A 27,693-nucleotide genomic window follows, 5' to 3' on the forward strand; every position below is an offset into this window, starting at 1 on the left:
GACTATTGATTTTGATTCCTCTTTTTCCTTTCCCATAATTTTGCTGATTTGATGAAGTTGCTCCTCGTTCCATGTTTTTCTCCTAATTTGGAAGTTTGACTGTAGGGTGGCGCCTGTGGCTCAGTGAGTAGGGCGCCGACCCCATATGCCGAGGGTGGCGGGTTCAAACCCAGCCCTGGCCAAACTGCAACAAAAAAATAGCCGGGCGTTGTGGCAGGCGCCTGTAGTCCCAGCTACTCAGGAGGCTGAGGCAAGAGAATCACGTAAGCCCAAGAGTTAGAGGTTGCTGTGAGCCGTGTGACGCCACGGCACTCTACTCAAGGGTGGTACAATGAGACTCTGTCTCTACAAAAAAAAAAAAAGGAAGTTTGACTGTAATTTTTCTTTAATGATTACCTTTCATTATCAGATACTTATCTTTCTATATCAAGATATCAGCCCCTCCTGCCAAAACTGTCTGTATTTTATCTGATCTTTCCCTTGAGGAGGTTTTATTTATTTTTTATTTTTTTTTGTTTTGAACCCACCACCCTTCGGTATATGGGGCCGGCGCCCTACTCACTGAGCCACAGGCGCCACCCTGAGGTTTTATTTTTTATTTATTTATTTTTTTTGTAGAGACAGAGTCTCACTGTACCGCCCTCGGGTAGAGTGCCGTGGCGTCACACGGCTCACAGCAACCTCTAACTCTTGGGCTTACGCGATTCTCTTGCCTCCACCTCACAAGCAGCTGGGACTACAGGCGCCCACCACAACGCCCAGCTATTTTTTTTGTTGCAGTTTGGCCGGAGCTGGGTTTGAACCCACCACCCTCGGCATATGGGGCCGGCGCCCTACTCACTGAGCCACAGGCGCCGCCAGGTTTTATTTTTTTTTATGACAGAGTCTCACTATGTAGCCCTCAAGAGTGCCATGGCATTACAGCTCATAGCAACCTCAAACTCTTGGGCTTAAGCGATTCTCTTGCCTCAGCCTCCCAAGTAGCTGGGACTACAGGCACCTGCTGCCCAACTATTTTTTTTGCAGTTGTCATTGTTTAGCAGACTTGGCCCAGGTTTGAACCCACCAGTCCCCGTGTATGTGGCTGGCACCCTAACTACTGAGCTATAGGTGCTGAGCCCCTTGAGGATGTTTTAATTCTCACTCTTGCCCCTTAACTTTTAGGTTTTGCTGTGGTAGTTTTTTTGTTTGTTTGTTTTTTGAGACAGTCTCATTTTGTTGCCCTTGGTAGAGCACTGTGGCATCATAGCTCACAGCAGTCTCTAACTTGTGGGCTCAAGCGATCCTCTTGACTCAGCCTCCCAAGTAGGTAGGACTACAGGCACCCACCACAACACCCTGCTATTTTTGGAGATGGGATCTGCCTAAGGCTCAAACTGGGCTCGAATCTGTGAGCTCAGACAATCCACTCCCCTCAGCCTCCCAGAGTGCTGGGATTGCAGGCCTGAGCCACTGTGCCCAGACCTATGCTGAGATAGTTTTTATATTTTTAGTTCTAGAGTAGTAGGATTTTCCTAGGGAGACCTTAATTTACTCTTGTCTGACACAATCCTAGATAGTTGGTTAACGTGTAGACTCTGGTCTTTGTTCTTCTCAGGAAATTTTTCCTGTTTATCATTTATTTCCTCTATATGTCCCCTTTTCTCCTGTGGGAACCCTTTTTGATAACAAGGTAGGTTTCCTAGATCTGTTGAGGGTGAGGCCAATAAAAGAAGAACCAAGACTACACACCCTTGCATGTTCCATGAGAGCCAGTGCCATACAGTGACAGGTTTGTGAGTCCGTTGCTGTCGCACCTGTTTAATCAAGCCAAAAGCACTGAGAGTGGAAGCCCCTGGTTTCTTCCAGGGTAGTTGGAACCATCCATCAATAGTGAAAATTAGGGTGTGCAGTATTCTCAAATGTTAAGGTTTGAGGGAAAAATGAGGAGACAAAGTATAAGAAGCTTTCTTAAAAGCTTCTAACCTTTAGAAGGAATAAAATTTGACGGTAGTCATCTCTCTTGATGTTGTTACTGAAGTTTGGCCAATAGACTCCATGTGTCCCAAAGCTTCAGGGCTTATAAAATTTGTATAAAAGTTCTGCATATCTCTGAAACCATTGTTACACTTCTCAAACACTCAGATGCCTTCAGTCCTTACTGAACACATGTGTGAATTGAATATAGTTCACATTGCTCCTGTGCCCCAGTTTTAAACTCTTGTTCTCAAGTAGCTCTAGGAGCCTTCAACAGATGGTGAACATAACTCTGGTTACAATGGCCTGGGTGATGGCATCCCTTCCTCCTAGAAAGGTTTCAGAGAGAAAAGGAAAATTACTATAATTCCAGAGGTCAGGGAAGTTTGTCTTTTTCATCCATGTGTCCCTGGTGCCTGGCATATGATGAGTACTGAAAAACAAATGTTGAAATATTGTCGAAAATATCAAATGTTCACATATGTATATATGTGTTTATATGCATACAGTTGCTTTCATCAACTTCTAATTTTTAAATCTAATTTTATAATGAGACAGGACTGTTTTATCATTCCTGGGGATATGTTTGAGGAAATTGAAAAGCTAAGTGAAACAAACTATTGATTCCTATGTGTAAGTCTTTTTTTTTTTTTTTTTGAGAGAGTCTTACTTTGTTGCCTTTAGTAGAGTGCCCTGGCATCATAGTTCCAAAGTGCTGGGCTAATTAGCCACACAGGGCTAATTTTTTAAATACACCTTCCTAACAGCTCACCAGCAATTCCACTTCTAGGTATTTACCCAAGAAAAATGAAAATATACACATACTATACTCCATGTTAGGCCAGAAGTTGGTTTTTTTGGGAGTCTGGTGGGGAGAGGCTCACTTTGTCACCCTCGGCAGAGTGCCATGGCATCACAGCTTTAGCAACTTCAGACTCTTCGGCTAAAGTTTTGCCTCAGCCTCCCAAGTAGCTGGGACTACAGGCACCAGCCACAACGCCCAGTTATTTTCAGAGATAGGGCCTTGCTCAGGCTCAGGCTGGTCTTGAACTCCTGAGCTCAGGCAATACACCCACCTTAGCCTCCCAGAGTGCTGGTTTACAGACGTGAACCACTGCGCCTGGCCTTATGTAAGTCTTTTTATAGGTTAATTCATGCTGTTAAATATGTGCATATGGTTTTTGTCTTAACAGATAACAGAAAACTTCACCAAAGATGTCTAAGGTGAGACTACACTTCATCGTGTATTTAGAGCAGTGATTTTCAACTGGTATACCATGAAAATTTTTAGAAATCATTTTTTTTTTTTTCAGTCTCAGGATTCAAGTGTAAATACGTGAATCCTGGGGTTTATTTTGGTCTGAAATGTGAGGTAAAGATACAGTTAGATTTTGTTTTTACTATATCACCAAGAAATGATTATTTCTAAAAGAAATTCAAGGCACAATAAGTATGTTTATTCCTTACTTTTTTTTTTAAATAAATATAATTTAAGTGTGCTGCAAAAGTTTAACTACAGCTTCAAGTGTGCCATGTGATAAGATTGAAAAACACTGGTTTAGAGCATAAAGAGAAACTGCAAAGCGTGTAAGTTTTCAGGCTGTTTCCAGTCAAAATTTATATGATTCACTATTTTTTAATACAGCTAATATATTTGGCTCATTAAGACAAAGAGGACTAATTGTCATTCTCAAAGCTTTGTGCTTTTTCATTTTTTAGGCTTCCATTTTCTTTTTTCTAAATATATCACTGGTAGACATTTATTGTTCTTAGATCATTCCCAGCAGATGAAATAAAAGGTTAAAATGATGATAAATTATTATTATAAAATTGATGGGGCCCTTAGACTTGATAAATTGGTTTGGAACAGCCCTTGCAAGTTAGCCCAGAGCCCTGAGATAAATTAGTTCTAAAGGACATACACTGAGAAAAGCAGAATTTATGGTTAAAACTACAAGGTGATTGTTTCTCTCTGCCTTTTATTTTTGGGTCTATGGGTGTTCATTACTATCCAGTATAAAATCATACTAAGTTTTGCTTTATATACAAGTATTAGTATGGAATACAGGTAAACAAAAAAGAAAATAAAAATTTGCCATTATTCTTCTAGCCAGAATTAACCATTGTTGCCATTCTATGTATATCCTTTTTACACCTATACTATCAGTTTTCTAATAGAAGTAAGACTTTTTGGAAGTGTTGATTTTTTTTTTTTTTTTATGTGAGAATAACCAATAGTTTTGTGACATGTTAATTGATTATCTTAAAAGCAACTACTAAGGTTTTGTGTTTTGTTTTGTTTTTTTCCTTAATCTTGTTTTAGCAACAACCAACTCAGTTTATAAATCCAGAAACTCCTGGCTATGTTGGATTTGCAAATCTTCCCAATCAAGTTCACCGAAAATCAGTGAAAAAAGGTTTTGAGTTCACACTAATGGTGGTTGGTAAGAAATTAATTTATAGTCTCAAATTTATTAATTATCTTCCCTTCCAACCTGTGGGGCATAATAATAGCATGACCTATAATGTAAGAGGAAAAGTTTTTTATTGACAGAATCAAGTAACTTGGGAATTTGAAAATATGATAGAACCTCCATAGTTAACCACATCGACCACCTCCTTAAGTTGACTTAATTTTCATAGACCAGACAGGTACCAAATGTACTCAATGGAAATTCCGTATGTTGACCAGTTTGTTATTGTCCCTTGGGTGGTCAACTTACAGAGGTTTTACTGTATGTCAGAAGTAAAATTACAGTTTTTCTGTTACTTCCTTATTTATACATAGGGAAAGGTTTTGCTCTTTCTGTGGCGGCTGACCTCCAAAATGGCCTACAGTGATCCTTGACTCCTAGTATTCACAGCCTTTTCTAGAGTCCTCCCATAGTGAATAGAGTTTACATGTATAATCAACAGGGCATTGCAGAAATTAAGTTGTGACACTTCCAAGACTAGAGCATAAAAGACATTGTGGCTTCCACCTTGCCTTCTCTGGAATTAGTCACTCTAGGGAAAGCCACCTGGCATGTTGAGAGGATACTCCAGCTACCAGGCAAGGAGGTGCGCCTGCCAGTAGGTATGGCAGTGATCGGTCTCCGGGACACCCTCTAGCCCAGTCACCCTTCTTATGGATGACTACCATTCTAGCTGTCATACTGTCTGTAACCTTATGATAAGCCCTAAGCCAGAACCACCTACTTTTAGACATTCCCAAGTTCCTTACCCAAAAAGTCTACAATATACTGTTTATGGATGTTACAGGCCTCTTAAGTTTTACAGTAATTGTTACATATTAGCAGCTAATATAGTCATAGCTAATTAGAATTGTATTTGCTTAATTCTCATTTTAAAAATTACTAACTCGGGCGGCTCAGTGAGTAGGGCACCGGCCCCATATGCCGAGGGTGGCAGGATCCTTTGAGCTCAGAAGTTGAAGACAAGCCTTAACAAGAGCAAGAGCTTGTCTCTTAAACTAGCCAGGTGTTGTGGCAGGTGCCTATAGTCCTGGCTACTTGGAAGGCTGAGGCAGGAGGATCACTTGAGCCCAAGTGTTTGAGGTTGTGAGCTAACACTAACACAGTACTCTACTCAGGGTGAAAAAGTGAGACTCAAGAAAGAAAAAAGAAAGAAAGAAAGAAAGAACTCCAGAAATATCACTGGAGATCCTGTTGAAACTTTGGCTGAACAATCATGGGCAGGGTAAGATTCCATGGAGATTGGTGATGAAATACCACAAGGAGACTGTGAGCTAGACGGGAGACTGCACAGGGTCTGAGAGTTCATGTGGTCAGGAGGTGTTTGTGTTCCAGCCATCGAAAAAGGAGAAATCTTACTGAATACCCAGGGTGCTCAGTAGAAGTTCCAGAAAATTCTTGCCTAGGACTAGGGCTAACCTAAATATGTGTATAAAGGCTGTTGTGAACCTTTCCAGACAAATGGAAAAGGATCAAGTTCATTTGCAAATAAGTTAACTATTTGCTAGGGCAGAGTGATGAGTCATTAAAGAAAGGCATCAAAATCCAAACATTTACAGTGTAACATACACAATGTCTAAGAACTGATTATGTGGTATCAAAGAAGCAAAAAAATGTACATGATCAGGAAAAATATCAGGCAATAGAAACAGATCCAGAGATGATAGAATTGGCAAACAAGAACTCTTAACTATTTTATGTGCTCCTGTACTTAGAGGAAAACATGAATATAATGAGATAAATGGAAGATACAAGAAAAGGATCAAGTTAAACTTCTAAAGATTAAAGTATATCTGAAGTGAAAAAATGTTTAGGATAAGCCTAACAGCAGATTATACAATGCAGATGGAAAGAATAGTAGCAGGTATCTAACCTGAAGCACAGAGACCAGGCCTGTGATCTCAAGTCTGTGATCAACATGCTTCGTAAGCTGATGCAGGAGGATCATTTGAGGCCAGGAGTTTCAGACCAGCCTGAGCAACATAGTGAGGCCTGGTCTCTACAAAAAGTAGAAAAAAATTAGCTGGGTACAGCAGCACATGCCTATAGTCCTACTATATGGGAGATCAAGGCAGGAGAATCACTATAGCTGAGAAGTGGGATGTTACAGTGAGCTATGATTGTACTACTGTGTTCCAGCCTGGGTGACACTGAGACCCTGTCTGAAAATAAATAAGCAAACTAAATCACAAAAGGAGTACGTGGAAAAAGAACAAGAAATTGAATAAACCTTAAATAAACCTTAAATTGAATAAACCTTAAATAAACCTGGTACACTCTAGGCAGTCTAATATGCAGATAATTTATTTGATACAGAAGAAAGGGAGGGACAAAAAGATGTGTGGAAAAAATAAGACCTGGAAACTGTTCAAAGTTGGTGAAGATTATAAATGCACAAATCTAAGAAGCTCAACAAATACCAAGCAAAACAGATACAAAGACCACTACGCCAAGACACATAGGCAAGCCCCCAGCTTACAGACTAGATAGGTTCTGTAGGTTTGTTCTTAAGTTGACTTTGTAAGTTATAACAGATAATTTTTTTTTTTTTTTTTTTTTTTTTTTTGAGACAGAGCCTCAAGCTGTCACCCTGGGTAGAATGCTGTGGCATCACAGCTCACAGCAACCTCTAACTCCTAGGCTCAAGCGATTCTCCTGCCTCTGCCTCCCAAGTAGCTGGACTACAGGTGTCCACCATAACGCCCAGCTTTTTTTTTTTTTTTTGGTTGCACCTGTCTTTGCTGTTTGGTGGGCCCGGGTTGGGTTCGAACCCACCAGCTCAGGTGTATGTGAAAGGCGCCTTAGCTGCTTGAGCCACCGACGCTGAGCCTGTAACAGATACTTTTTACCAGTAACTTACAGTAGCCCCTGTTCATAGGTGCAAGTCTCGTGTCGGTCTTAATGTTTCTAACTCAGGGACTTACTGTGATAGCCCTGGTTTGTAAGTATCACTTGTATGTAAGTCTCATGTTTATAACTCAGGGACTACCTGTAGAACAAGTCTCCATGAACAACCGGTGAGACATTAGGCCAGCGGTTCTCAATCTGTGGGTCGCAACCCTGTACAGAAACACAAACCGTTTATCAAGGGCCCATGATGAGCAGGCGAAGAGAAAAGTCTTAAAATTAGCTAGAAAAAAGTAAATCATCACATACAAATCAAAGGCCAAGAACAATGCAGCCTGTAAGGGACGTTCTCAAAATACTAGAAGAATAAAACCATCAGCCTAGAATTCTGTGTTTGTCACAAATGTCCTTTTAAAATAAGGTGAAAACGGAAGAGGAAATACATTTTCAGACAGATAAGAGGATTTGTCTCTGTCATACCTGCATTACAAGAAAGCTGAAATGAAGTTCTTTGATTAAAAGCAAAGGATTCCAACTGAAACTCAATCCACACTGAGGAGTGGAGAGAAGGGAAAATGTGTTGATAAGTAGAAAGTACTTCTCTTGCTTTTTAATTTTCTTTCACAGATAGTTGACTATTTAGAACAAAAATCACAATGTATACATCTAGAAATGAAATTAATAAGGGTAGCACAAAGGACAGGAAGATGAAGAGAAGTGGACTGTTGTGGACTTCACGTATTTTATGTGAAGTGGTAAGAATGTCCTTTACATGAAGACTGCTGTGTTAATATTCATGTTGTAAACTCCAGAGCAACCATTAAAAAAAAAAATAGACAAACACTGGGCTAAAAGCTAATAGTGTTGATAAAATAAAAATTAAGTACTGGAGAAGAAGCCTGGAAAAGAAAAAAGATGACACAAGTGGAACAAAGATGGCAAATTAGTGGACCTGACACAGGTATGCCAATCATATGTAAATAGACTAAACACTGCAAGTAAAAGTCAGAGACTGTCAGAATGGGTGATGACCTTATATTGTCTCCATAAGAAATGCTTTCACTGTAGAAACATACATGGGTTAAGGAATAGAAGAATGGAAAGTTATGCAAACTCCAGTCACAAGAAAGCTAAAGTGGCTGTATTAGTAACAACAAAATAGATCCCCTGTCTGCTTCTGGAATATTACCAGAAATACAGAAGCATATACAAGAAAGGAAAAGGAATCAATCAGCTTCACAAAGTGTACAGAGCTTCAAAGCATATGATGCAAAATTTGACAGGAAAAATACATTTATAATAAGTTTTAAACACTCCTCTCTTAGTAATATGTAAGACAGAAAATCAGTAAAGTTGTAGAATATTTTTCTTTTGCAATAGAGTCTCACTGTGTTGCCCCAGCTAGAGAGCAGTTGTGTCATCAGTTCCAGGGCTGAAGCAGTCCTCCTGCCTCAGCCTTCCAAAGTGCTAGGCTAATTAGCCATACACAGCTAATTTTTAAACATACCTTCCTAACAGTTAAAACCCAGTATTCCACTCCTATTTACCCAAGAGAAATGAAAATATTCACAGATTGGCGTTTACCTGCAGTGGGTGCTGGAGTGAGTAGTTATACGATGGAATTCTTTATAGAATTTGGATTATGGGAATTCTATACCATGAGTGGAGTTAGGTTGTCTTAGTACATGCTTTTGTGCAGATTAATCCAAGTGTGCAGTTTAAATGATTGCTTTTTTTTTTTTAATTGTTGAAGATTCATTGAGGGTACAAAGGACCTGGTTACATTGATTGCATTTGTTAGGTAAAGTTCCTCTTACAATTGTGTCCCACCCTCAAAAGGTATGTTATATACCTTGACCCCCTTCCCTCCTTCCCTCTCTCTGCTCTACCCTTTCCCCACCCCCATGCTCCAGCATGTACTAAGTCATTAATTGTCCTCATATCAGAATTGAGTGCACAGGATTCTTGCTTCTCCATTCTTGTGATGTTTTACTAAAAATAATGTGTTCCGCTTCCATCCAGGTTAATACAAAAGATGTAAAGTCTCCATATTTTTGATGGCTGAATGGTATTCCATGGTATACATATCCCACAACTTGTTTATCCATTCCTGGGTTGGTGGGCATTTAGGCTGTTTCCACATTTGGCAATTGAAAATTGAGCTGCAATAAACAGTCTACTGCAAGTGTCCTTATGGTAAAAGGATTTTTTTTAATCTGGGTAGATGTCCAGTAAAGGGAATACAAGATCAAATGGGAGGTCTAATTTGAGTTCTTTGCAAATTCTCCATACTTTCTTCCAAAAAGGTTGTATTAGTTTGCAGTCCCACCAGCAGTGTAAAAGTGTTCCCTTCTCTCCACATCCACCGGCATCTGCAATTTAGAAATTTTGTCATGTGGGCCATTCTTGCTGGGGTTAGATGATATCTCAGGGTGGTTTTAATTTGCATTTTTCTAATAATTAGGGATGATGAGCATTTTTTCATGTTAGCCATTCATCCATTCTTTTTTTTTATTGTTAAATCATAGCTGTGTACATTAGTGCAATCAAGGGGTACAATGTGCTGGTTTCATATACAATCTGAAATATTCTCATCAAACTGTTCAACATAGCCTTCATGGCATTTTCTTAGTTATTGTATGTAGACATTTGTATTCTGCCTTTAGTAGGTTTCGCCTGTACCCATTCTAAGATGCACCGTAGGTGTGGCCCCACCCATTATTCTCCCTCCACCCTAACCTCCCCCCTCCCTTCCCCTTCCTTGGCCCTTTTCTCATAGTCTTGTGCTATAGTTGGGTTATAGCCTTCATGTGAAAGATATAATTTAGCTTCATAGTAGGGCTGAGTACATTGGATACTTTTTCTTCCATTCCTGAGATACTTTGCTAAGAAGAATATGTTCCAGCTCCATCCATGTAAACATGAAAGAGGTAAAGTCTCCATCTTTCTTTAAGGCTGCATAATATTCCATGGTATACATGTACCACAATTTGCTAGTCCATTCATGGGTCAATGGGCACTTGGGCTTCTTCCATGACTTAGCAATTGTGAATTGGGCTGCAATAAACATTCTGGTGCAGATGTCTTAGTTATATTGTGATTTTTGGTCTTCCGGGTATAAACCTAGTAAAGGAATTATAGGATCAAATGGCAGGTCTATTTTTAGGTCTCTAAGTATTCTCCAAACATCCTTCCAGAAGGAATGTATTAGTGTGCATTCCCACCAGCAGTGTAGAAGTGTGCCCTTTTCTCCACATCCACGCCAACATCTCTGTTTTGGGGATTTTGTTATGTGGACTACTCTTACTGGGGTTAGGCGATATCACAAAGTAGTTTTGATTTGCATTTCTCTGATGATTAAGGATGATGAGCTTTTTTTCATGTGTCAGTAGATCGTGTGTCTGTCTTCATTAGAGAAGTTTCTCTTCAAGTCCCTTGTCCATCCTGAGATGGGGTCACGTGTTCTTTTCTTGCTAATACGTTTGAGTTCTCTGTGGATTCTGGTTATTAGACCTTTATCGGTGGTATAAACTGCAAATATTTTCTCCCATTCTGAGAGCTGTATGCTTGCTTTACTCACTATGTTCTTGGCTGTGCAGAAGCTTTTTAGTTTGATCAGGTCCCAGTAGTGTATTTTTGATACTGGTTCAATTGCTCGGGCGGTTCTCCTCATAAAATACTCACCCAGGCCGATTCCTTCAAGAGTTTTCCCTGCACTTTCTTCAAGTATTTTTATAGTTTCATGTCTTAAGTTTAAATCTTTTATCCAGTGAGAGTCTGTCTTAGTTAATGGTGAAAGGTGTGGGTCCAGTTTCAATCTTCTACAGGTTGCCAGCCAGTTCACCCAGCACCATTTTTTAAATAGGGAATCTTTTCCCCACTGAATGTTTTTAATTGGCTTGTCAAAGATCAAATAACAGTAAGTAGCTGGATTCATCTCTTGGTTCTCTATTCTGTTCCAGACATCTACTTCTCTGTTTTTGTGCCAATACCATGCTGTTTTGATCACTATTGATTTATAGTACAGTCTCAGGTCTGGTAGCATGATTCTTCCTGCTGTGTTTTTGTTGCTGAGTAATGTTTTGGCTATTCAAGGTTTTTTCTGATTCCATATAAAACGAAGTATTATTTTTCCAAGATCTTTAAAATATGACCATGGAGCTTTAATAGGAATTGCATTAAAATTATATATTGCTTTGGGTAGTATAGACATTTTAACAATGTTGATTCTTCCCAGCCAATGAGCATGGTATGTTTTTCCATTTGTTAACATCTTCAGCTATTTCTTTTCTTAAAGTTTCATAGTTCTCTTTGTAGAGATCTTTCACGTCCTTTGTTAGGTATACTCCCAAATATTTCATCTTCTTTGGCACTACTGTGAAAGGAATAGAGTCCTTGACTATTTTTTCAGCTTGGTTATTGTTATATATAAAGGCTACAGATTTATGGGTATTGATTTTGCAGCCTGAGACATTGCTGTATTCCTTGATCACTTCTAAAAGTTTCGTAGTAGAATCCCTAGTGTTTTCCAGATAAATGATCATATCTGCAAAGAGTGAAAGTTTGATCTCCTTCTGGCCCTAGGTGGATACCCTTGATCGCCTTTTCTTCTCTAATTGCAATGGCTAAAACTTCCATTACAATGTTAAAGAGCAATGGAGACAATGGGCAACCTTGCCTGGTTCCTGATCTAAGTGGAAATGATTTCAATTTAACTCCATTCAATACGATATTGGCTGTGGGTTTGCTGTAGATGGCCTCTATTAGTTTAAGAAATGTCCCTTCTATACCAATTTTCTTAAGTGTTCTGATCATGAAGGGATGCTGGATATTAAAAGCTTTTTTTGCATCAATTGAAAGAATCATATGGTCCTTATTTTTTAGTTTGTTTATGTTCTGAATTACATTTATAGATTTATGTATATTGAACCAGCCTTGAGACCCTGGGATAAATCCCACTTGGTCGTGGTGTATAATTTTTTTGATGTGTTGTTGGATTCTGTTTGTTAGGATCTTACTGAGTATTTTAGCATCAATATTCATTAGTGATATTGGTCTATAATTTTCTGTCCTTGTTGGGTCTTTCCCTGGTTTGGGGATCAAGGTGATGTTCACTTCGTGGAATGTGTTGGGTAATATTCCTTCTTTTTCTATATTTTGGAAGAGGTGTAGTAATATAGGTACTAGTTCTTCTTTAAAGGTTTGGTACATCCATCTTCTTTAGAGAAGGTTCAATTCATCTCTCTTGCCCAGTGATGTAAAGGATTGTTGAGTCTCTCTATGTTGATTAATTTGAGTTCTCTATAGATCCTAGTATCATAATACTATTTAGCCATCAAGCTTTTGTCCGATTCAAAATATGCAAATAACTTTTCCCATTGTGTAGGTCGTCTATTTCCTTTGGTGGTTGCCTCCTTAGCTGTACAGAAAATGGTTGCATTTTAATATGTGTAAATTACACCTCAATAGAGGAAAGCAGGTATGAGATTGAGAGTGAGAAAGGTTGTGAAAAATAGAACTGAATGTTAACCACAAAAACTCTAAACCTTTGAACTGTACTATTAGCAGCTCAAGAAAAGTCGTGTATCAGGAAAGCCCTGATATTCCTAACTGATCAATGAGAAATTATTCAAGAGGAAAGGCATAATGGTTTAAATTGTGTCGGACTTCTGAACAAATAGGTTCACAGAATGTCTGGTCAAGTGCAGATGAAAAGCTACAGATGTTTGGGCAACAGTCTGCAGGAGATTCTGTGATCACAACTGGTTTAAGGACATGGATGAGGGCAGCCAGGTGGTAGATTGTCCATGAAAGAACTTGGTGCACATGGTGCTGGAGGTTCTAGACAAATGGTGATAATTTGTATTAAATTGTTATCCCAGTGACATTTATGTCAGATGGTGGCTTTTAGTTTTTAAGAACAACAAGATTGGGCGGCGCCTGTGGCTCAGTGAGTAGGGCGCCGGCCCCATATGCCGAGGGTGGCGTGTTCGGACCCAGCCCCAGCCAAACTGCAACAAAAAAATAGCCAGGCGTTGTGGCGCGCGCCTGTAGTCCCAGCTGCTCGGGAGGCTGAGGCAGGAGAATCGCTTAAGCCCAGGAGTTGGAGGTTGCTGTGAGCCGTGTGACGCCACGGCACTCTACTGAGGGCGGTACAGTGAGACTCTGTCTCTACAAAAAAAAAAGAACAACAAGATTAAAAATAAGCTTATTGCTAACTATATTACCTGATAGAAAGTTAGTAGATTGTTAGTGTGATCAAATTCACCTGAAGTTTATAGCACAGGGCTTTAAAAACTAAGATAAAGGAAAGCTGGTTCTAAGGTTTAAGTGTGCCAGCGTAGTTACATTTGTGGGCATGCATGATGTGGGTGTTCCTTCCTAAGAGCGTATAAGCCCAGAAAGGGCATTGTGGACCTTTGTGGGGCCTGCGTGACCTCACCTTGCCCACAAAATCTTACCTCCCTCGGCTCTCAGCAACATCTTAACCATTGAGAAGAGTTGTTTGTTCAAAAGTGCTAACCACTTAGAACACTGCTGTTCAGGGGCCTCCCGAAAAAGACCCTTGTTGCATATTGTTGGAGAAAGCAGTTTCATTCTCTTGTTGCATGAAAGTCAAAAAAATAAAAATGTGAAGAGAGATTTCCTCCAGAGCCGAAAGTTTCCGCTCCCCAACATTGCTGGCTTAGTCTTTATTTTTTAACATAGGTTTTAAAACATTTTAAACTTTAGTTAGACTAAAATTTAAAACGTATGTGACAATTTGCCTCATGGTATTTTAAAATGGTATTGTAAAATGTAGCTTAACTTTTTCTTACCTATATGTATTTTTTATGTTGTGGTGCCACTGTACCTAGTATTTCTTTCTAATTAGGGAAACTTTGGCCATTATGTAAACTCTGAATACTTCTCATTCCAGTATTTGCTGTTACTGTTTTTAAAGATAACTACATTAATTCTAGCACTTAAATTTTATTTTTGTTACTATTGTAAACCAAAACACACCAACCCCATTGTGTTTTGGATGGTGCTTTGTTTGCACTGACCCAAATCTCTGTGTGTCTAGGTCGCCCTGCCCCATTTGTTGACCCTGGTGAGACTCCTGATCGGGGTAGAGATAATAGTGAAGGTGGAACAGGGCTGGGCAGTTTTAGGAATTGAGCCCAAGAGTAGCATCACATTCTGAGTTCATAAGCAAATCTTCGGTAGCTGTTACCCAAAAGCTATTGCTTATGTACTCTTAAAATTAAGATTTACATCTTAGAAATAGCCATTGGGATGTTACAACTGCTTTTTTTAAAAGAAGCTGTCTGAGTTATCTTTACTCACTGGTCTTCTGCATACTGAGTCCTTCTCAGCTGTTGCCTGCAGCTGTCACTACTCTAGGCAGTAAGAGAGGCTGGCACTTGTCCATCATCTCCCCACTGGGCTGCAAAGCCCCAAGGGAGCAAAGTCCTCCTGTTTTCTCTGTCATGTCGCAGTGCCTATGCCTGTGCCAGGCACACAGAAAATACTTAGCAAATATTGGTAAAATCTCCTTTAAATGGAGTAAAAATGTAAAGGAGCATTCCTGGACAGTTTATGAAAAAGATAACTTGGTGGGATAGTAGGAGTTTTGCTCTGTTCTGCTTTTATATTTAAGCACATTCAATACACAATTCCAGTTTTGTCCTTTACATCTGTGAAAATTGTTTGAAAGTGCAGCCCTAATTCTGTGTGTCTGTACGTTTCAAATCTTTTTTGTTCTTGATTTTCCAAGAAAATATTTTCCGAAGTTTCAAAATCAGTGGTGGAGTTTTGTTTTGTTTTGCTTTGCTTTGTTTTTTAAGAGATGGGGTTTCTGTGTTCCCCTGGGTGACCTTGAACTCTCCCTTAAGCCTCCTGAGTAGCTAGTGCTATAGATATGAGCTACTGTGCCAAAATACTGATTCTTAAAACAGATATGTATTAATATTGTTTCTTTGTGCTCTATAGGAGTTGGCAGAAAGTATAGTTCAATCTAAAGTGCCCACAGGACAGTCCAGCACCAAGCACTACACTACATAGTACCAAGGTCAGCAGCACTTCTCCATGTAAAATTAACCCTTAGATGATAACCTACAATGAAACAGTAGTGTTTGTTTATGATTCCTTCAAATGTAAATTTTATTTTGGTATTTTGCATCTTTGAAGTTAAATTTCAAATGTAGTTAATAATAGTTGAACAGGCATTCTTAAGTCACTAAGTGTTTGGATGCATACGTGTTTCCTGAGTTGGTCGTGCTACACTCAGTGATGTGAGTGGGGAAGGTGCCTGACATATGGCAGTTGCCAGTGATGGGAAACAGGCATGTGTGTAAAAGGAAGAGACAGGGTGACACCAGGTTGGGAGGTTGCCAGGTGAGCGTGTCACACAGTAGGCTCTGTCCTTCCACCCTTTGCACAGCGCAAAGAGCACCAGTGTTGCTGATATTGGATAGGAATGTTCAGTTTTCTGAAAATATGATGAGTTTAATGATTAGCACAACTTATTTTACATTCTATTTGTCATAAAAGAAAGACCAGCCACTGAAGTTCATTCCATACATTTGTGAAGAGATAAAATTGTCTTTCTGGGGCGGCGCCTGTGGCTCAGTGAGTAGGGCACCGGCCCCATATACCAAGGATGGTGGGTTCAAACCCGACCCCAGCCAAACTGCAAACAAAAAATAGCCGGGCATTGTGGTGGGCACCTGTAGTCCCAACTACTCAGGAGGCTGAGGCAAGAGAATCGCCTAAGCCCAAGAGCTGAAGGTTGTCGTGAGCTGTGACACCAGGGCACTCTACTAAGGGTGATAAAGTAAGACTCTGTCTCTTTAAAAAAAAAAATTGTCTTTCTGATCATACAGTGTACAAGTTCTGGAGTACCATACACCCAGGTTCAGATTGGGAACCTGCTCTGGACAATCTGATCTTGGGCAGAGTGATGTTGTGAATCTGAGTTTCCATTTCTTCTGTATGAGACAAGGTGGAGGTATGGTGCCTGATTTATAGCTATCGAGTGGAGCACACAGACTGACACTTGTGAGGTGCTTTGCTTTATAAACGGCACAGATCAGGTCATGACAGGGTTTTCATTTTCTTTTAAAGGTGAATCTGGTCTGGGAAAATCGACTCTCATCAACAGCCTGTTCCTGACTGATCTCTACCCAGAAAGAATCATACCTGGAGCTGCAGGTAAAACAAAATTCATGCTACTTTTGAGTGTCATTCTACCTGAAGTTTCTATAGGATGTGTGGTTAATATTTTATGCCTTAACTCTGTTCTGTTGTTCAGCTCTGAATACAAGGACAGTGTCAGCGGGTAGGGAAGCGGCTGCCCCTGAGGTCTTTGGGTCTGGTTGATAGGTCCATGGATCTGTCCTCTCAAAGTTTGTTCCCTTTGCCTGTGAAGTGTAATAAGTACTTTCTAGCATAGAAACTACGTATTTGATGGAAGCATCATATGTGAATGTTTTATATCACTAAAAATGCTACAGTAACATGACAGTATCTGAGTAATTTGTAACCCATAAAGCTTATTTAGGGCGGCGCCTGTGGCTCAGTCTGTAGGGTGCCGGCCCCATATACCCAGGGTGACAGGTTCAAGCCCGGCCCCGGCCAAACCGCAACCAGAAAATAGCCGGGCGTTGTGGCGGGTGCCTGTAGTCCCAGCTACTTGGGAGGCTGAGGCAAGAGAATCACTGAAGCCCAGGAGTTGGAGGTTGCTGTGAGCTGTGTGAGGCCACGGCACTCTACTGAGGGCCATAAAGTGAGACTCTGTCTCTACAAAAAAAAAAAAAAAAAAAAGCTTATTTAGAGAATTAAACATATAAAATCAGAGCTAAGCACGTGGCTGCTGCAAGAAGAAATGGATGCCTTTCTTTCGCAGATATTTTTGGCTTCGTTTTTTAAATGAATTCATAGATTGTTTTCTTAATCCCAGGAACAGAAATTATAATTTTTTATATTAGCAGTCTATTTTTATTTATTTATTTATTTTTTTGTAGAGACAGAGTCTCACTGTACCGCCCTCGGGTAGAGTGCTGTGGCGTCAAACGGCTCGCAGCAACCTCCAATTCCTGGGCTTAGGTGATTCTCCTGCCTCAGCCTCCCGAGTAGCTGGGACTACAGGCACCCGCCACAATGCCCGGCTATTTTTTTGTTGCAGTTTGGCCGGGGCTGGGTTTGAACCCGCCACCCTCGGCATATGGGGCTGGCGCCCTACTCACTGAGCCACAGGCGCCGCCCTATATTAGCATTCTTACTTTCCTAAGCAACATATTAATCTTAGCTTTGACGTTACTTTTTCTGACTCTGGGATTATTTTCACACAATCCTTATGTTATCTTTTGAGAAGTGGCCTCCACAGAGACATAGTAAACTGGCAAGTCATTTGCTATAAGACTGTTACAGAAGGGACGGAGTAACAGGTAGTTTCTTCTCTTGGCACACTGAAGAATTTTTAGGTGTATTCTAAACACAAAGTTTGTTTCTTTTCTAGAGAAAATTGAAAGAACTGTCCAAATTGAAGCTTCAACTGTTGAGATTGAAGAGCGGGGGGTCAAGCTGCGCCTGACAGTGGTGGACACCCCTGGCTATGGTGATGCCATTAACTGCAGGGATTGGTATGCACCCTGGGGGAGTGCCCACGTGTGCCCAGAGCACTTGTTTACATTTATTTGTCCTAAATTCATAGATAATGTTAATGAGTGATTGTTAGGTTTGGGATACTGTGTAGAATAAAACAATGAGACAATTTAAAGCATATTAATATAGACTTTAAATAAGGAATTTTATAAAAAACAAAGTATTTTTCCTCTAAGACCAATCTCATGAGGTCTGAGATTGCAAAGTCAACCACCCATAGATTGCTAGGATGAATGAAATGCCTTGATTTGAACTGTGGCTAGTGGACAAGACATTTTTAAAAGTCCTTCCCATGCGGGAGGAAGTGAAATCTGTTAGAGTCAGTGGAGACATGGCAACTGTTGGTGACTACTCGCCGGCATCATGCTCACCAACAAGGAAACGAGGAAGCAGAAGGAAGAGCAGTCTGCGGCCTGCACTGTGTAGGGACCGCCAATCTCCTTGTACTACCACCACCACCACCACCCTACCCCCCGCCCCATCAACATTACAACACTAAGCAAGAAAAGGCAGCCAAGGGAAAAGTCCTTCTGCATCAGGAAGTTCTTTCCTTACCAACGTGTTTCCCATCTCAGGTGACCTTGCTCTTGACCCCTGTCCTCTGCCCTGCCCCTTCACAGTCACACTCCTTAAAAGCATTGGCACCTCCTGGGGTGTCAGTCGTCTCCCAGGTGCTTCGTAACCTATTCCATTCAGGCTGCTGACTCTAGGCACTAGGGGAAAGTTAACACTTGGCACAGTTTCTAGAAACCTCCATTTTGCCAACTCTAGGAGTCAGTCTTTCCTCATCTTGAAAAGGGATTATTAAATCATATATATGTAGTTGCTGGGAGGTGAGGAAAAGGGAGAAAACTTGTTTTCCCTTTGAAGTTAGGGACTGGCTGTCTTTTGTGCCCCCTAATTACTAGTGATGTCTATGTTTCTTTCAGTTTTAAAACGATCATCTCCTACATCGATGAGCAGTTTGAACGGTACCTGCACGACGAGAGTGGGCTGAACCGGCGGCATATCGTGGACAACAGGGTGCACTGCTGCTTCTACTTCATCTCACCCTTTGGCCACGGGTACGTAGCTGCGCATATACAGGCCTGCCTTCCTGCCACAGCTGGCATGCGCTGTGTGTGCTGTAATGTAAGAAAGAGTTAAGATAATTTTATGAGAGAGAAAAATTTTGCATGATTTCTCTTAATTTTTCTTTAAATATGTGCCAATTCTAAAATTATTTCTAGACTTAAACCCTTAGATGTTGCATTCATGAAGGCCATACACAATAAGGTGAACATCGTACCGGTCATTGCAAAGGCAGACACTCTCACTCTGAAGGAACGGGAGAGGTTAAAGAGAAGGGTGAGTATGAGTACTGGACGGGCCTCCTGTTCTCCTTCAGGGTGACCAGAGCCAGCTGCCTGAGAGGCAAAGGGAGGAGGGCGTCCACCGGGCATCAGCTTGCTCAGTGTGGGGAAGCAAGGTTGCAGAATTGTTTCTGCATTTTGGTGATGGTTTTCAAGTACCACCTAATATTTGTAGTTATTTCTTTAAATTTTTGCCTTTGTGAAGAAATCAAATTTCTGTTTAAATTCTCAGGTAAAAATATCCTCAGTGAGTAAGTACTAAGTGCAGAATGGTTCCATGATGCATTAGGTGAATGATACAAATACGAAGTACACTCTCCATTAAGTTTTATTATTTTACCTGAATTCTGCAGAGGAGCCATTGCAGGATGGAGCTCAGGGCTTTATCTGTGAAGGGGCCAACTGCAGTGTATGCCCGTTGATGCCCTGGCACCGAGAGGCCCTGTGCTCACCTGTCCTCTCTGGTACCCCAGTTCAGTGCTCTCTGTGTCTCTATAAAGCCTCTGTTGCCTTTCTGCTAGGTATTTTTTGAAATCCTTTACATTTTTCTGATTTCTCCTAGGAAAGTCCAGATAGTTCATACCCACTAAACTCTGAAAATAAGAATTCTTAGCTGGGCACAGTGGCTCACTCTTGTAATCCCAGCTGGAGGCTGAGATGGTAGGATTGCTTGAACCCGGGAGTTTGAAGTCTGCCTGGGCAACATAGCAAGAACTCATTTCTAAAAAAATATTTCTAATTAAGGAAGAATTCCTATAATTAGCAACAGAAACAACTACTAACAGTTTAAGCTTATGTCCTTCTAGAACATAGTCCATTTACATTTTTTTGTTTTCACTGAATGGAATCGTACTATAATACTGTTCTGCCGTTTGATTTCAGTTTAAAAATAGATTTAACACTCATGATCTGTAGCTCTGCCATAATTCTTATTGGATGCACAGAATCTCACTGTATAATTTACAATTTGGCTGATTCCTGTTAACAGATATTTAGCTTATTTCTCGTTTTGCTCTGCTATTCCTCAGACCAGATATAACACTCGCTTAGGGCCTTTTTGCTGTGACACCTTCTGCCTGGAGAGCTCCCCAGATGTCTGTGTGGGTGGCCTCCTTTCATCACCTGCCTCCAGGTTCTGAGACCAGGAACCTTTGCCTTGGTCACTTTTGTATTTTGAGAGTTTGAAATAGTAGGTGGCGTAGGTATTAACTGTTAATGACATTGGTTTTATCTGTCTTCTCACAATTGTGTGAATCACATGAATTCTTAGGAAATTAATGTTGAAATTTTTAAAATATGGCTGAAGTTCCCCCACGTAAGTAATAATTTACATTCCCCAAACATGCTCTTCTCTCATCCCCTGTAACTGTCCTGGTTATGTTGCCAGGTTTTGAGATGTGTTTCTCACAGAGAACTTGTATCCCCTTTGATTTGCAGCTCTGTGATTACTGGTGTGAGTCCTTTCCAGGGTTTGATTCCAGTTAGTGTGCTCCATCAGGTCATAGAGCTTCAGCTTTCTTTTAACTGCTTTTTATTGTTTGTTTGTTTTTTAAATTGACTTAATAGATATTCTTTAATTTTTTTGGACATTTTTAATCATTGTTGCACATGATTTCTTCCCTCTTTCGTGTTTTCATGTTTTTCTTGTGTCTTTTGCTATGGCAGGATTTTTAAGTTGTATGCAGTTTGTTGGCTTTTTCCTTTATTATCTCAAGTACTGCCAGTTTTTTAGGAAGTATTTCATTGGAAGAGTCCCTTAACACTAGACATTCGAATGTTTGACAGTAAGTCTTTTAGCACTCCCAGTTAAGGAAACTTGACCTTTTATGTGCTTACATTAAATTTGATTGAGGTAGAGGAAAGGGGATGTCAGGGTTACAATGTTCTGATTTTAATCTTATACCCAAAACTTTTAATGCTTGATTACAAAGTCTGAGATGAATTGAAATAGTTCTAGCATTTATTTGTTCATTCTTTCCTTCTTGGGCCTCTTTTATCACTTTCATCTGATTTCTTCCTTTATGCCTACTGTTTTTTTCATTCTGCCTCATCCAAAAGAACTTCTCTCCTTTGTGTTAGGCATGACCCTTTCACTCTGTTTTCCTGCCATCCAGCTGCAGTTTTGTCAGGGCTTTGGCTCCTCCTATGGAGGAGGCCATGATTGGCAGTTCTTTTCATTGGCCTCTGATTGCTTTGCTATCCACCTGTTTTTTTCACCTTCCTGATCCCTGAAAGTGGGTATTCCTTAGAAATACAGTAGAATCTGCATAGCAGACCACCCCCCTAAGTTGACCTAATTTTCACAGACTAGTCATGCCCCACAGTACGTGTCAGTACAGTGGGCCTGTTCCTGTGTTGACCACTTTCCTGTCACTGCCGTGAGGGGGGGTCACTCAGCGGCTTTGCTGTGTTGTAGTCACTGTGGTCTCTGTGTTCCGCTTCCCCCTTCCAGGGTCTTATTTCTTCATTTGAATTACATGTGCAAACCAGAGTCCTCTTTTCTCCTCTAAGGAGCTCTTGTCTTCCTGAGTTCCCTATCTTTTAATTGATCCCACAATTCTTGGAATTACCCTGAGAAATATGTAACTATTTTTGATTCATCCCTAACTCCTCTCCAGTTTTGAATAGTCTAGTTACTGAATGTTTTTCAAATCTCTTCTCCATCGGAGAGACTTTGTCTTTATGAAGTCAGCAGAGGACTAAACATAAGGTCAGAAGGACCACAGGCCAGGAAAGGGGCCATAGGGTACAGCCTGGGGAGCAAGCTCACGCTTGCTGCTAAGTTTCTCTCAAGAGGGAGATGGTTCCTCCTATTTAGGGACAGGATTTACGAAGACTGAAGGTGAGTTTACAAAGTAAAGGATGTAAGGAGGGGAGGGCCTGTTCTGAAATTCTGAATTAGTGCAGATGTTGTGGAGAGACCAAGGTCTTTGACCATGGAAGGTGCAAGAGGTTGTATTAAGGATTTTCACTCGCAGAACCAGTGAGCAAATCCAGTACAGGGTTTGAAGTGATGATGTTTTCTTTGCTCTTTGCTCTTGTTCTCTCTTCCCGTAATCTGGGCTGAGAACAAGCAGAGCTCCAGCTTGCCTGGCACCTGACGGAGTGTCTGGTGTAGTGGGCATTTGGAGACTGGGTTCTTAATTGGTTGACTAATTAAATGACTGCTTATTTCATCTGCAGCCCAAGATTCCACCCCCCCCCCCACCCCCCCAGCACTCTACTGCTTGGGTTGATAGGTCCGATTATGAGATTCACTACTGGCTGCTTGCTGCCTTTTGAATAAAATCCAGACTTCCGAGTGTTCAGGGAACTCTCTACTTTGTAACCCTAGTTTTTGTTCCCTCATCCAGCTAGCTGTCTTAGATTCCAGCCTTTTGGAATTCTTGTTATTTCCCAAACACACACCACGTGTCCTGTTCCCTGTGTCTTTGGCAGTTTTTCTTCCAAGAGGTTTCTCCCTCCTCTCTACTTAAAAGATGCCTGCCTGTGGTCTCTTCTGTGGCTTCTGTCCTTGAGGCTGACTGCGGTGTGAGTTTATTTAACTGTTATGCAGGGCTAGCATCTGTCCTCCCTTGGCTTTGTACATTGGAGATTGTGGTCATTATTGCCAACATTGTTTTTGGTTCTGCACACAGGCTCCCTCAAAATTAAAGCAGAAATCCTTTTTTTTTTAAAGGTGTCTCTCTCTCTCTCTCTCTTGTTCTGTCAGTCACTTAGGCTGGAACGCAGTGTCCCTGTCATAGCTTACTGCAACCTTGACTTCCTTGCAAGAGATCCTCCTGCCTTAGCCTCCCAAATTGCTGGGACTACATCATACTTGGCTAATTTTTTTTTGTTTTGTTTTGTTTTTTGGCCGGGGCTAGGTTTGAACCCGCCACCTCCGGCATATGGGACCGGCGCCCTACTCCTTGAGCCACAGGTGCCGCCCATACTTGGCTAATTTTTAAAAACCCTTTTTAGAGACAGGGTTGCACTAATTTGTCTAGGCTTTTAAATACCTTCTTAGCAATTGGTAAAATCATTTGAAAATAACTTTAGTGATTTTTTTTGTTGACATTTGTATGATTCCGATATATTTCTTTTTCTTTTTCTTTTTTTTTTTTTGTTTGAGACAGTCTCACTCTGTGGCTCTGGCTAGAGTGGCGTGGCATCATAGTTCACAACAGCCTCATCCTGGACTCAAGCGATCCTGAGCCTCAGCCTCCTGAGTAATTGGGACTATAGGCACCTGTCACAACACCTGGCTAGTTTTTCTATTTGTAGCAAAGATAGGGTTTCACTCTTGGTCAGGCTGCTCTTGAACTCAGATTCTGATATATTTTTAATATTATGAGTTAGATTTGACTAAAATAATATAGAACTTGCTAAAGTTGATCTTGGTTTTGTTATTCTTTCAGATTCTGGATGAAATTGAAGAACATAACATCAAAATCTATCACTTACCCGATGCAGAATCAGATGAAGATGAAGACTTTAAAGAGCAGACTAGACTTCTCAAGGTAAAAACTGGCTTCCAGTACACAGTGTAAATGTCTCCTATTTCCTGTTTTCTGTGCATTTACAATGAAAGAGTAGGCAGAGGGCCATATCCTAGAAGGCTTGGCCTCAGAGAGAATGTCTCAGATAGATTCAGTTATAGTAGTATTTTTGCTTACCATATGTTTTGACATAGCTATTTTCTAAGGCTTGGAAATTTCAGATCCTTTAGGAAATTGCAGGTTTAATTTGTTTTTATATAATTTGTCTCGTGGAAAATACTCAACACGTCCAAGAAAAATGTTGCATATCCCAGCTTTCCAGTTCCATTTTGTAGTAAGTAGCAACATGCTAAGTCTGTGCTAATGTTCTTGTATTTGCAGTGGACACTGAGGCTCTGCATGGAGCCTGGCTACTCTGTCTGTCTCTTTCCAGGCCAGTATCCCTTTCTCCGTGGTTGGGTCCAATCAGTTGATTGAAGCTAAAGGGAAGAAGGTCAGAGGCCGTCTCTACCCTTGGGGTGTCGTGGAGGTAGAGAACCCAGAGCATAACGACTTTCTGAAGCTGAGGACGATGCTCATGTGAGACACTCAGTGTGTTCCCTCTGACAGAGCTTGGCATGGGAGTGGTGCTTCATATGTGGGGTGACATGTCCTCCACTACTGCACAGCCTGCAGAAGCGTGGTGTGTCTACAGCACCTTCTCACCCAAGGCTCCCTGAGCACTGCTGAACTGGCCTCTTCCTTCTATAGCCTTTGGCTTAGTACTTCTCCTTCCTGCTTGTGTCTTTGAAGCTGACAGGAGGCTAGACCTGTAGTGTGTTCTGGTGAGGAGACAGGGTGCTGCAGTGCCCATATGCATCAACCTGGGCCTCAAGGATGGCCCCACTGAGCCTGGAGACTGTTCTGTTCCTTTTATTTTTTGGCAATTATAACAGACCTGAATGTGAAAATAGACATTTTTTTCTTTAAAAAATAATTTTATATATAGAAACCTGCATGCATTGTTGTTACTTCAGAATAAAAAGGCTGAAAGAGTATTGCTTGAAATAAATACCTCAAAGAATATAGATAAAAATAATAGATATTATCTGATATAAATTAATATTTTGATTAACTGAAAATTGCTGTGCATGCCATCCGTATCTCAGTTTAGCAATTTTTAGTGAATCAAAATCTGTAAGATGTTACCATCCAAGCTGTATCAAGCATAATATTCATGTAAGAAATTATATTGCACTCATTAGTGTTTCTTGAAGTAGAGTGTGAGCTGACCTTTACCAACAGGAATGTATTGTTTGCCCATTCTTGAGTTCTTAAGTATTTGAATAAGCTGGGCAATTTAACAAGCGTGAGTGTTCGATAAAATGAGTAAAAGCTTTAAAGTCCTGTTTCTCTTGGATCCAGAGTATTAGTCTTTGTCTTTATGGTCTTCTCCACAGCCTGAGCAAGCCAGCTGTTTTTCATACGAGAGTAATATATAAATTTTAAGCTTAAGAAGTCAGGGATGTTTGGATTTCACATTTCCATAACATTTTTTTAGAGAAGTGTGTCTATTTTGGACACAGTCTGTCAGCCCCCCTACAGTGGGGGTGGCCTCCTGCAGGGATTGGTGGTGCGAATGTTTCCAGTGAGAAGGACTAAAACACACCTGGAGGTGGGGTGTTCATGGTGGTCACAGGGAGAGCTGGGCCTTAGTAGATGCTTCTGCAGCCACACTCTTCACCCTGAAATCCCAGTAACCCTGTGCACCATTTACTAAGTAACTTTTAGTTGTGTCTATCAGGCATATATTTGGTCAGTGTTTTCCATGGAAATGGCATGTGCTTGTGACCACTGTGATGGACCCTCTTCCAGAACTCACATGCAGGACCTGCAGGAGGTGACCCAGGACCTTCACTATGAAAACTTCCGTTCGGAGAGGCTCAAGAGAGGCGGCAGGTTGTCATGTTGTCCCTACTCTGTACTGCGTCACCCAAGTCATGTTGTCCCTCCTCCTCTGTGTGTCCTGCTCAGCTTTCTTGGCCATAAGCAGCACAGTTTGGTTCTCTATTCAACAATCATTGCTGCTAATTTAATCACATTATTCTTTTTAAGCCTTATAACAAAAAGATGGATTTAATAATGTCCACATAAAACAGCTTTAGATGAAAAGGCTGGAGACTTGTATTGGGTATTTCTGCAGAAGCATCACGGTCTGTGAGTGAAGTCAAACTTGTTCATCACTAAGACACTGGGTGAGCACAGGGAGTGGCTTCTGAGCAGCGATGGCCATTAGAGCAATGGCTCTGCCCCCGCAGATCCCCGCAAACTCCCGTAGCCACCCTTACCTCTTCTTCTTTCCCATTCTGTTGTGTTTTATATAAGGTCTTTTTTTATGACCTGACTTATGATTTTGTGCCTGGTAAAAAACACATCTCTCCTTAGACTAGAATTTAATGAACAAATAAGTAATATGTATCATTTATTGAAATTTTTCTATATTAGAGTTCATTAAAATATCCACATTTTGACAATGTGGTATATTTATGTATACCTATGAGGTGCACACTGAAGTGTGATTTACTGTGTTATTGATTTGGGAACCAGCAAGAAAACTGCACTCTCCAGGAGCACAACAGCCAGGGCCCTGTAAATAGGGCCCACCAAGCTCTGGGGAGCTGGTGTGTCAGCCAACCATCTGGGGTCCTCTGCCTGCTCCCTCTCACACTGTATTACAGGATGTTCTTCCACAATGCTGTTGTTTTTTAAGTGGCTAAAGATAGAGGTTTTATCACCTCAGTTTAGAGTAAGAAAAGACTCTTTAATTTTTCCATTTCATATTTAGTCCTTTTTTCATCATTCTGTTTCCTTTTTATTTATCATATCTTTAATTTGAAAAATAATGAATATAATTTTAAACAGATATGTTTCTCAGCATTCTAAAGTAGAATTTTTCTTTGGGTGTCTGTAATTACAAATAACTACTATATTTGTCACAATGTTACAGTTGCAATTTCTTTCAACTCTTAGGAAAGTGGAGAGTGAGGACATGAATAAAGACCAGATCTTGCTGGAAAAGGAAGCTGAGGTCAGTAGAAAAGAGCCATTCTTTTTACTAAAGTTGTTCAGTTTACATCCAATAATATTAACTGTAATTAGCTTATAATAGTTTTCTTCCCTTAATGTTTTGAGTGGAATTATATTACATGTAGCTAATCTATTTTATTACTACATATATACCTATATACATATAATATACATAATACTTTATATATTTAGCTAAACACAACGTGGGAACAGAATTTTGTAATGTACCCCATACATAGATGATAATCAGTTTAAAAATATAATGACCTGCCATTCGCAACCATTGGCAAAAATTTAAGGAGAAAGGTGTAGGACTTACTAATATATGGGGAAAGAAATTAGAAAATGCTATTAAAAACATTTTTGTTTTTTGAGACGGTCTTACTTTGTCACCTTGGGTAGAGTGCTGTGACATCATAGCTCACAGCAACCTAAACTTTTGGGCTTTAGTGATCCTCTAGCCTTAGCCTCACAAGTAGCTGGGACTACAGGCGCCTGCCATAACACCTGTCTAGTTTTTTTTTTTTTTTGTCTATTTTTAGTATAGATGGGTCTCGCTCTTGCTCAGGTTGGTCTGGAACTCCTGAGCTCACACCATGTACCAAAGGCCTATGGGCTGATTAGGCAGACACCAAGATGTAGATCAGAAATACAAAAACGTGCTCTGTTATAAAGGTGGCATTTAGAGCTGATAGAATTGTGGAATGCAAAATGATTATTTGGTAAATAATATAATGGGCCAGCCTTTTGTAAACAAAAAGAAAATATGTCTTTGGTCAAATTAATAGATCACATATTTTAATGTTAAAAACATAACCTCAGAGTTACCTGAGAAAATTTGGGTGAATGTTTTACAGCGTTTTCCTGGAG

The 27,693-nt window shown here is 40.5% G+C and overlaps 1 protein-coding gene across 7 annotated transcripts in view; it reads left to right on the plus strand.

The window, feature by feature from the left end:
• Positions 1–27,693, plus strand: part of SEPTIN2 (septin 2) — a 40,686-nt gene that overhangs the window by 8,780 nt on the left and 4,213 nt on the right. For all 7 annotated transcript variants that reach the window (XM_053597247.1, XM_053597245.1, XM_053597249.1 and 4 more), the window contains 10 exons: positions 3,150–3,180; positions 4,280–4,400; positions 16,386–16,472; positions 17,779–17,902; positions 18,854–18,988; positions 19,154–19,271; positions 23,677–23,778; positions 24,191–24,336; positions 25,612–25,695; positions 26,767–26,824. In XM_053597247.1, coding sequence (XP_053453222.1) covers positions 3,172–3,180; positions 4,280–4,400; positions 16,386–16,472; positions 17,779–17,902; positions 18,854–18,988; positions 19,154–19,271; positions 23,677–23,778; positions 24,191–24,336; positions 25,612–25,695; positions 26,767–26,824 — 984 coding nt within the window. In that variant the 5' untranslated portion in view covers positions 3,150–3,171. The remainder of the gene's footprint in view (positions 1–3,149; positions 3,181–4,279; positions 4,401–16,385; positions 16,473–17,778; positions 17,903–18,853; positions 18,989–19,153; positions 19,272–23,676; positions 23,779–24,190; positions 24,337–25,611; positions 25,696–26,766; positions 26,825–27,693) is intronic.

The sequence above is a fragment of the Nycticebus coucang genome, chromosome 7, assembly GCF_027406575.1.
Source record: "Nycticebus coucang isolate mNycCou1 chromosome 7, mNycCou1.pri, whole genome shotgun sequence".
Taxonomy (NCBI): domain Eukaryota; kingdom Metazoa; phylum Chordata; class Mammalia; order Primates; family Lorisidae; genus Nycticebus; species Nycticebus coucang.